The sequence below is a fragment of the Poecilia formosa genome, unplaced genomic scaffold (assembly GCF_000485575.1).
Source record: "Poecilia formosa unplaced genomic scaffold, Poecilia_formosa-5.1.2 Scaffold66, whole genome shotgun sequence".
Taxonomy (NCBI): domain Eukaryota; kingdom Metazoa; phylum Chordata; class Actinopteri; order Cyprinodontiformes; family Poeciliidae; genus Poecilia; species Poecilia formosa.
The window spans coordinates 359651-370168 of NW_006800005.1; the positions used below are offsets into that span (position 1 = coordinate 359651).

Consider the following 10518-nt stretch of genomic DNA (forward strand, 5'->3'; position numbering starts at 1 on the left):
CGTTGAAAGGGGCGTGAAGTTTCGTGCTAACACCTAGCTTCAATGTAATAATCTGTTGGGACTCTGGTTCATTCTTGGCGGCACACACCTAGCAGAAACTATATAAATTATGCTGCTGATTCTAAGGGCAATATTCTTAGTAGACCGAGTCTAGTTAGTTCTGCGAGCCGAAGTGGTTAGCAGACTGGCGGAAGAAAACAACGTTTAGAGGAATAAGTGATGGCACTTCAATGCTAACGTTGCTAGTTAGCTTCTCCGGCTATCTAGCTCAACCATCTGGGTAGCGAAAATGAGTGGAACACTAGCTGAGCTGCGCTAGCTAGGAGGTATGATAATCTTTTCATAGCAGCGTCGTTCCTTTAACGCTATCCAAATTAGATTTACAGGAGCATTAAAGCTGTACATAAATCAACTGTTAGGTTAGTTTGGCTAAACCTGGCTCGTGTTAGGAGGCAAAGTGTAGTTATAACTCGGTTCTTCGCTGAGACCCTGCCGCCTTGCACCAGCAGACTGAACGGGTCAGCAGCTAGCAGCTACTGGGCATTGTGTAGTATGTAGCCACGGCATGCTAACCATCCATCTGGGAAGTTTTTGACTGCTCATAACGTCGCAGGCAGAATTTGAACAGCGTAATTGGAGCTGCATAAAGGGCGCATAAAAACACTGTCATGGTTAGAAACCGTTGTTAACTTGTCACGTTGAGGAAGGGGCCCTGCATATCGCTCTGGGTCGTCTAACATTGTGCTAGTTGGCTCGGCTCATGTCGCTTCAGTTTGTTTGATTTTGGCCAAAATTAATTTCAATCATGTAAAGCCGGGTATAGTTCGAGGGTCAGTAATGTAGCATTACTGAGCTGGGCCGCCATTTCAGGTTCATGAATCCGTGACGGGCAGCATTGTCGAGCAGAATGAACAACTCCGGAGTCATGCCACAAGAAAAGATGGAGCTGGACCTGGAAATCCCAGCTGCCTTAGTCCAAAGCGATGGACACCTGAGGAGATCAAACAGTGCACCCATGATTAACGGACTGAGGTTCTGCAATAGTTTCCTATTTATTTTTTCCCCTCCTCCACCTAAATCACACATCTTTCATTGAATGAGTTTTTCTCTTTCTAACCCAACACGAGTTGACATTACCACTTTGGCGCGATGGCTGACCGACACATTTCGTTTGTCATTGCAGTGATAACGCTCAAGTCTTCCAGAGAGAGGTCCTACGTTGTCGCAGGAACAGCACTACAGTTGTCAACAGACCCAACATGGTACGTTTCTGCAACTCGGTCATGTCGCTGCAGTGCAAGCCTGAGTCCCACAGCACTACATGTCCTTACTGTGCTACAGGTCCCTTCATCCCCCATCCGCGTGCCCAGCACCAGGCTTCACCAGATAAAACAAGTAAGTATACATGTATATGTCACCACTGTTAACTTCCTTAATGAGAAGACTTTGCTTTTTAGTAGTAGAAAAGTCTCTTTCAAGAAAAATGTATCGCCAAGTTATGGAATTTGCATAGTATTGTCGAAAACTTGAGTATTTTGACTATTAATCTTATTTTTTCCTATATTCCTCAGCTTCTATTTTAGAAAGCTTTTAGTCTGGCAGCAGTGATGTCTGCAGACTGCATTTTAATTTACAAAATCAACTTTATTTCAGTTGTAGAACACTGACTTTTATAGTCATTGCTTTTCTTGTTCGTCTTTACAGGAAGAGGGAGTCGACTTGATGAACAGAGAAACTGCTCACGAGCGGTACGACCCCCGTCAGCGGCCGGACGAAGACATTAGTCTCACCTGAAACGCTTACAAACCTGATTTACATATTTTTGTCCACACAGGGGAGTTCAGGTCGCCATGCAGATGAGCCACTCTTGGGAGGAAAGCCTTAGTCTGGTAAAAAAAACAAAAAACTTTAACCCTTGTTGTTGTGGTGGATCTGCTCTTGTTTTGTTTTGTTTTTTTGGGTGGGGGGCATTCCTCAGAGTCAGCAGCAGCTGTGTTTGTGTGGTGCAGGCACGCTTTGGCCCCAGGCCATTTTTTGTCCTCTCTGTATGAATGTGGTGAGGACGAGTAAAAAGCGTGCTAGATGAACGTTTGGGAGTTAACAGGGCCACCGGTCTTTCAAGTTCAGGCTGAGTCGGTAGTATAATACTCCCACAGTCTTTGACTTTTTAACTTGCAGCGCCCTGGTACCCCCCAATGTGGGAGGGCGTTCTGCGTCGGGGGATTTACTTGCTTTCAGCCTCTGGTGCTGCTGTGTCCGCAGAGCGACAACGACATGGAGAAGTCTTCGTCTCCGAAGCGGATCGACTTTGTGCCCGTGTCGCCTGCTCCGTCCCCGACCAGAGGAATAGGAAAAAAGGTGTGCGGTCTTTACCAGAATCTACTGCGACAGTTCTTTGTCTTCATCTTTTAAAACGCAAAATTTAACCAATTAGCAGACCTCTGGTGACCTCATCACCGTGTTTTTTGTGTTTCTTTCCCCGTCCCCCTCAAGCAGCAGTGTTTCTCTCCCTCGCTACAAATACTAGTCAGCAGCAACGGTCTGACGCCGAGCCCGATACCCAGCCCAACGCGCCGGTTTAGGTCAGTATGTGTTTTTGGAGTTGCAGCTATTGTTAATCTGTTCTGTTTTTGTTTTGTTTATTTTTCTTCCTCTAATCCAGAGGTGTCCAAACTTTTTGTCATATTGGCCAAATAAACCAAAACAAAACAAAAAAAACCTACTAAAATCAAGCAAATAAATTGTATTTTTATTTAAGCAAAAGGAACGTTATTCATTGTAGATCCAAAACTCAGAAAGGATTTTGAAAGTTTGCTGTGATTCAGAGCAAGCCATCTAGTTTTCAACAAGTCACGGTTCTAAGGACAGGATTCTGGTCACTTTCTTTCAAAATACTTGCTACATTTTAGCCGAGCTTAATAAAATATGCAAAAGCTGATTTGGATGCAGCAAAGTCGACCTTTCAGTAAAAATCTCCCAGGTAAAACGTGGCTCTACTTATTATACAAGTTTGGTTCTGAAAAGATAAAGACTTCGTGTTGTACTTAACATTTTCCATTGCAAGAAAATTGTCAGTATTAATTTTACATTTGAAATGGAGTTGGGGGACTACAAAAATAAATCATGTGTCTTATATTCTTTGGCTTTGAATGATGGTGACCAACAAGAATGAGTAATTTGGCAGATTTATCGACCTTTAGCGTCGCTGTTATTAAACTTTATTAAAAGTTTAATGCTCGACCGCATGGATTAGAATCGATCCGGCATAAAATTCAAGTTTTGCATCCGGTTCTTGTTTCTGAAAATCTTCACACACATTTTCTGAAAGCTCTTGTCTGACAAGTGAATTTCTCAAAATATCATAACTTGAATGGCGCGTCTTCTGACGGAAACCGTAACGTAAACGAAGCTGCACATTTCCTAAACGTCTGCTTCGACACGCCAGTCAGAAATCTGCTTAACGCTTCTGCTCTCTTCAGCCGACGGAGTCAAAGTCCGATCAACTGCATCAGAGCCAGCATCCTCGGCCCGATGAAGCGCAAAGGTGAGACTCGCTTCCTGTGCTCTGATCCGTTTTACTTGAAGAAAACTTTCCATCCAAGTTTGACCCTGCAGTTCCAATGATTTCCAACTTGGGTCAGAGCACATTGATCTTTTCAAAGCCGTTTCTGTCGAAGGCAAACTTTATCGACGCATACAGAGAAAAATAAATGTTTTGTGTTGAGTTTAAAATTGCTTAGAAAAAGATTTGACTTGTAAGAGGTTAAATGTAGTTGGTTTGTTGACTACTTTATCATTATAGCTAAAGAGCTTTGTGAACATACAGGGGAGATGGAGACGGAAAGCCAGCCTAAGAGACTCTTCCAGGGAACCACCACCATGCTGTCGTCTGACGCGTCCAACCTGTCAGACCTCAGCTCCTGGTAAGGGACAGACGCCACGCTGTTTGGTGAAACAAAAATAAATAAAATCGTCTTCCTGTTGGAGGAGATTAGATTAAAACTTTAATTAAAATTAGTTTGAGCTGAAATCAGCAGATTGACTCAGGTAGTGTAGGTTTGGTAAGGAAGGAAAATAGAAATAAACTACACTAAAAGTTTGAGATTCTCTTTTTTTTTTATGCATTTTAAATTCTGGTAACAAATCAGACCAATAAATAGTGTCATGTTATGCGTTTTAACCAGTTTTATCTCATTTGAAAGCTGGTGACAAGTGAGTTCAATTGACATTTATGTTATCTTTACATGTTTTATGTTTATCTCTATAACGGCTTATGTAACATGCGTCAAACTCGAGGCCTGGGGGCCAAATGTGGCCCGCTGTAGCTTTATTATGTGGCCCTTTGGACTCCAGATTACATCAGTAAATCCCTCCAGTTTTTCACAACCTTGCAAAATTCACACAAAATCAACAACGCCCCACACTTCTTCTGATTTTACTGCATTTTTTTTTCTTAAAATTGGTAAAAAAAAAAAAGTTTAAATTAATGTTTAATATAGTCTGTGATCAATATGGCGATTAATACAATGTCACATTTAGCCTCATACGTTGGCACAAAACACACAAATTCCTTACAAGTATTTATAAATTAGCACCATAACATCTGTGATTTTGATTTAAAAAAAACATAAAATCCTGGAGGGACTGATTAGTGTGAAAAGATGATCAATATTTAATTTTAGGAAACAATGACTGCTGAAGCAAATAGCCATTTATTAACATTTTAACAGTTTAATGCCGCAACCGGCCCTTTAAGAACATTCAGATTTTTGATATGACCCACAACGAAAATAAGTTTGACACCCCCAGCTTATGTCATATATTTTATATATATTATAATCCTCAAAAGCACCTAAAGATGGAATAACTTTCTACTTCAGAACTGTGAGGAAGTAGAAAAGCATAGCAAGTCTGTAGGAGTTTCTTCGGTTTCAGCCAACGTGGTCGTCTTCCTCTCTTTCAGCCATTCTCCAGATTTACTGGACGGGAGTCTCAGCAGCATCAGCTCCTCCACGGACTCCCCGGGCAAGATGGAGGGCGTGTCCCCTTCGTCGTCCAGCAACTCGCCCTTCACCTCCCTGCAGGATTTGTCTCCGAAGTGACCAGCAGCGACGGCCACCATCTCGTGCGTTTCGGGGCAAAACGGCGTCTTCCTCAACCCAAGTGATCCCAGTTAGGCCCGCCTCTAGTTTACATGGACCTTATTTGTTTTGTTTTGTTTCCATATTTGCCTCTGTACCACTGTTGTCATGGCTACTCTCTCAGAGGCTGTGGACGGGTTCAGGTTGAGGAATCTAAAGCCACGCATTCGTTTGGGTATCGGAGGTTACGTCTGAGCGACACTGACTGAAGACACTGTGAGCGGCAGCTGCTACTTGGCTGTCTGGGGTGATGCCTGGCTGCTGAGTGGTATGGTGTGTTACTGGTTTTACTGCCATTTTGTCCCACATGTCCCCAATCACCTCGGAGAGACGCTGTGTACTGGACAAAAAGACTGATCCTGATGTAGTGCTGGAAAGCTTCGTCCCGTATGCCTTTGTATGAACACAGTCTGCAGATTTTTTTTTTTCTTTTTGTGTAAGAAAAGATTTAACTTATTGTTTTCCTGCTTTGTTTTGTAAGTATGTACATATGAATCCAGTAATGATATGTATAGTTTTACATTTGGCTGTGAGGTGAATGTAGGCGCACGCCTTCTGGGGTACAGCTACGGAGAGTTCCTCTTTTGTTTCTGTTTGGAGAAGATTTCCAGAATATTTTTGATTATAGACTGTGAACTGTGGTGACTTTTTTTTTTCTTTCTTTTTTTTTGGGGGGGGGGGATGGGCAGATTTTTAGTTCTTATTTGCTGCGACCATAACAACCCAGATGGAGCGAGCGATATGCACCTAGCAGGAAATCGTGAACGAAACCTGTTGATTTCTGGTAGTCTTTCAACACTAAGAGGTTCCTGTGTATCTTGTGGTTTTTGTAGATATGGAAAGTGTTAAAGATTACCCCCCATTCTTCAGGCAAAGTGTTTATTTATAAAGATTTATAGACAAAATATATGTATATATATACATATATATATATATATAATTGAATGTTTATAGGTTTTCTCTGAAATCGGATAAAACTGACTGCTAAAAGGAAGACAACCATCCGATTGGGATGAAGAGACTGCTGTTGCTGTCATGTTTTAGGTGCGTTGCACAGGAAGCCCAGCCTGTGTCTGAGTCTTGAGCAGGAAAGATGTAAAAGCTTTTTTTTCTTTTTGTTCTGAGGAAAAACAAAATGCAGAGATTCAAGCCTGCACTGTGATATTTTGCACCAAAATGTAATTGTTGGGTTCTCCTGGGTCCGGTCCGTACTCTCCTGTGTTTACGCTTCCTCAGCCTCCATTGCTCTGCCGCCTTAAATGTTCATGTACAAAATGAATTGATTGTAAATCATTTCATGTAAGTGTTCCCTTTTAATTTAAAGAAAGGCTTGGTTTCAGATCTTCTACTGAATGACTTTGTTTTTACTCTATTCTTTTCTGGGAATTAATTTATCTTTTTTTTTCTTGGTGTTTATTGTGCAACGCCGCCTTTGATCGCTGGCCACATTGATTGAATTATATAGCAAAAGGAATTGAAAGGCAACTCAAATCAAGAGTCACTGTGGGGAGGAAGGATTTCCTGTAGCAGTCAGTCTTCCATTGGCTTGGAAGAAACCTCTGACTGACAACTGTTGGTATGTGACCTGTCACAACATGCTAACTGCTTCATATCCAGACAGCAGAGATATTTTGCAGTAACCTGTCCAGGATGAAACAGTTGACACTGTTAATGCATGAAATGGATGCTTTGTTTTTATTTTCCTGGATTGTCCTCCCATAACATCTGCAGCTGGGGTTTTTATTTTTATTTTTTTTAAATACAGTATAGATCCAAAGAAGACTTGTTATTGTTTCTATGGAAACCTTTTTCTGTGTTAATATTTTTGGGTCATTAATCTGCTAAAAGACCAAATGACGACTCATTTTTAGTTTATTGAAATACCAGGTTTTTATTCAAAGCCTGGTATTTCAGAGGTTATGAGCTCACACTCGCAACACGATTCACAGAGCCTGTGGAGGAGAAACAGGCCCGCAGCATCACAGACCCTCCACCTTGCTTAATATTGGGGATGTTTTCCCACTTATTCAGAATTTGTTTGACTTCAAGCCAGCTGGAGTGTTGAAGTCCAACCTTTGTCTCATTTGAACAAAGCGCACAGTTCCAGCAAAGGTAAGCAAACAAAACATTTGTGATGGTTGGATTAAAAAAATGTCCAAGTAAATAAAAGTACTTGAATTAAAGATTGCATTTTCTTGTTCCAATTTTTCAATACTGAATTATATTTAATACTGAAATGTAAGATCTATTTATTAGTAAAGCAGCTTATTTACCTAAAGCTGCAGCAGATGAATTAAGTTTTAGAAGAAATACTAAAAGTTGCAAGAGACGGGTCGATGTAAACATTTCCATTAAGTGGATTGTTTTCTAGTCTTTACAACTGCTGGACTGAATAGTCAGTGTAGATTTATGTGATGTTAAACTTTTGAGAATAATCATGCTTTTTGATTGGAACTACTAGCACTACAAAGCAGCTGTATTAAAACTTTATTTAACATGAGTTTCAATGTTGCGTCAAGCTCTTTGGTGAAATGTAAAAAGTATCTCAAGGGTTTACATGGGAGATAAAAGCTTGAATGCGTTGTCTTCAGTCTTGTGCTATGAAAGCTTCAAAACATCAATATGACAACAGTTACAGGAGCATATCATGACTTTTTAATGGCTTTATATACACGTTTGCATGTAGATTTCTTCACACTCAAGTTAACCACATTGAGTCACACAATGGCAATAAAATTACGAAGAATGCATGACGGTCCAGGCGAAGTTGAAGCGCCTCATGTCTCTTCCCTGGCCGAGGTTTGGAGGCGGTTCCGCTCAGCAAGAGTTCCCGTAGATCTTCCCATTTTATTTTATTTTTTTGTAACAGCCCAGAAAACATTATGTATTTGAAACCAATGTACTAAAATGTGTTTGTCAGCGGATGGAGTTATGGAGCTCCACCAGAGCGCTGAGAGCTCTGCTTGTTGAAGTCGTGCCTCTGGTTCGACAATGTTCTCTTCATCGTTTAAAACTGTTTATCCTCGTCCTTTCAGCACAATGCACTTTATGTACGTAGGATGACCATAGTCAGAAGACCTGAAAAATAAACAGAAAAATGACTGTTTACTGCAACACTTAGAAAAAATTATTTTTTTCTTTTTTACATGAGGCAAAGTAGAGATGCACTGATTAGACTCTTTAGTTTCTCTTCAAGAACTGTAATGTATGTATAGACGTGTTACAGTAAGCAATGAATAAATTAATTGGATGATAAATACGTTTTGACTAAAGTCCGAGAGGTTAAAGTCCTTGTCAAACGGCGTTTGACTAAAGTCAAAAGGGTTGGAGACAGCTTTTTATTTCTCTTTCTCACTGTTTGCGTTTTAATGATGTTTTTTTTTTAACTCTTTCTCACATGCTGTTTTTATTTTAATTATGTAAAGCACTTTGAAATGCCTTGCTGCTGAAATGCGCTATACAAATAAAATTTGATTGATTGATTGATTGATTGATTGATAAAATGAGCTTACATCAGGGTGATTTAAATTTTTTAAGGGCCCTTTTGTTTATAAAGACATAATCCATTTTACTTATCACTTTGGTTGTGTGTGTTATTTCTGTTTTCATTTTGGTTGTGTTTTAATTAAAATATCTTCCATGTCCAGTATTAAGTGTGTTTTGTCTGTTTTATTTTTGCAAAATTAAAGTTTAACAGTCTTTGAGAGAGCGAACTTACACTGATATGTCATTATCAACATATTACTTGAAAATGGTCTCAAACCAATAACATTATCGCTTATCGAAATAATTACTGGGACAATTTATCGCCTTGGAAAATTTATCATGACAGACCGATATATAAAAACTTAAAAAGATGTATTTCTCCCCTTATTGTGAGCAATTTTTAAAACAAAGACAAAATGATGGTAAAGTTGACTGGCATTTGCAGTAGCTAACCATAGTTAGCGCTGTTAGCATTACGGGAATCTCAGTCTTTGTGCGTACTCTGTACTTAAGATCTGTACTTCAACTCATTTTTCAGAAAAAAATATCTGTTTATATCAATTTCTCTGACTTGGTGAGTTTTTTCCAGCCTTACCAAGAACATAAGCAGCTACCAGTTTCTTGTTAACACTTAAGTGGAGGTAGACAGGCACAGTGGATTCTTGCTCCCCCAGCGTTGGAAGCATCAGGGCGATCATGCACACGAGTCCCAGCAGCACTGTGAGCAGACTGGGTCCTCCAGCAACGGGACGGCTCTCTGTGAATACAGGAAGCAGCAGCCGAATGAATACCATGCATCACTTGCCACAATTTACTTGGAATATTGAAGATTATGATGACTTTAGAAATGTTCTGCAGCTCCGAAATATTATTAAACAGCAGACAAAATAATTTTGCACATTTGTACAATCCGAGGATTTAGAACATTGAAGAAAGCAAAAACATCAGATATCCGAAAGGTGAAAAAGATTTCTTCAGTGTGGTAGCTTTATTTTTGTGCTCCTATTCCTTATTTTCACAGACAGACTTCTATGTAGGTTTGTGTATCAGTTCAACGTTGCCTTTATGCTTGGAATCGTAGACAACATTTTTGTCTTTGAGCAAAAGTTCATTGTTGAAATACACAGTTCAAAGACAGAGACAGGGACATCAGAGACAGATGAGGCTGAGAGGTTGGGATAAAGTTGCATTTCTTTCTAAATAAAATCCATTGCACCCTTGATATTATATCAGAGCATTTACTCAATATGTGGTATTAATTTCTCCCATACATATTTCAAAGTCTGAGTGGATGTGTGAAACATTCTTTGATGACTACATGTTTTAAAAAACTTGTTACAAAAATGTTTTTCATGCCCTCAGATTGAAAACACTAAGAAGTGGTTTCGTTGTTCTTTGGCTCCATCTAGTGGTGGTACATCGCAACTGCCGCTTACCTGTCTGAAACGCAGTCTGCTCAAAAAACTCGCTGTCCGCAAACTGCTCCTTCATCCGGCGCTCCTCGTCTTGGGTCCTGGCGCTGGACGGCTCCTGCGAGGCCGATGGACGGAGCGTGGCGGTCACCTCTTTGCGACCCAGCGCTTTCCGCTGACTTTGCTCCGACACCTGCAGTCGGAACTTGTCGTACACGCCATAGTGGCACGGCCGGACGTCTCTGTGTCGGATTACTCTGCGTAGATGTATAAGAATTTGACTTAATTGTCTTATTTATTCTTTTTTTTTTTGCTTGACGTAATAGAAATAAGGGATGAAAAGATGCGAGCGTGAGGAGTTTACACTTACATGTCAACGCAACACTGTGGCTTGACGGCTCCCGTGGAATCAACCACAGTGTACTTGTTTGGCGCTGTGCACAGCACTGAAAATGAAAAAATAAAAAATAAAAAAAATT

At 40.3% G+C, this 10518-nt stretch overlaps 2 protein-coding genes across 4 annotated transcripts in view; one reads left to right on the top strand and one right to left on the bottom strand.

Annotated features, from left to right (window-relative positions):
- Positions 1-6498, top strand: pabir2 (PABIR family member 2). 2 transcript variants are annotated; one of them, XM_016672825.1, is made up of 10 exons: positions 1-1032; positions 1184-1262; positions 1342-1395; positions 1705-1748; positions 1835-1889; positions 2263-2358; positions 2497-2582; positions 3480-3544; positions 3803-3923; positions 4964-6498. In XM_016672825.1, the coding sequence occupies exons 1-10, from the start codon at positions 908-910 to the stop codon at positions 5100-5102; spliced, it is 864 nt and encodes a 287-aa protein (XP_016528311.1). In that variant the 5' UTR covers positions 1-907; the 3' UTR covers positions 5103-6498. The 2 variants fall into 2 exon arrangements, with proteins under 2 accessions (XP_016528311.1, XP_007554792.1); XM_007554730.2 differs by having other exon boundaries at positions 3-1032; positions 3827-3923.
- Positions 6499-7615: 1117 nt separating this feature from the next.
- The window catches only part of mospd1 (motile sperm domain containing 1), a 5348-nt gene continuing 2445 nt past the window's right edge, over positions 7616-10518 (bottom strand). The window contains exons 3-6 of one of the 2 annotated variants that reach the window (XM_007554733.2): positions 10410-10485; positions 10064-10296; positions 9223-9384; positions 7616-8219 (exon numbers count right to left, since the gene is read on the bottom strand). In XM_007554733.2, coding sequence (XP_007554795.1) covers positions 8188-8219; positions 9223-9384; positions 10064-10296; positions 10410-10485 — 503 coding nt within the window. In that variant the 3' untranslated portion in view covers positions 7616-8187. Of the gene's footprint in view, positions 8220-8818; positions 9385-10063; positions 10297-10409; positions 10486-10518 lie in introns of those variants that run through there. The other variant, XM_007554732.2, reaches the window with a different exon arrangement.

Coding starts and splice junctions, on each gene's coding strand:
- pabir2 (XM_016672825.1), top strand. CDS start 908: ATGAACAACTCCGGAGTCATGCCACAAGAAAAGATGGAGCTGGACCTG. Junction 1,033..1,183: donor CCCATGATTAACGGACTGAG/GTTCTGCAATAG, acceptor TTGTCATTGCAG/TGATAACGCTCAAGTCTTCC. Junction 1,396..1,704: donor GGCTTCACCAGATAAAACAA/GTAAGTATACAT, acceptor TCGTCTTTACAG/GAAGAGGGAGTCGACTTGAT.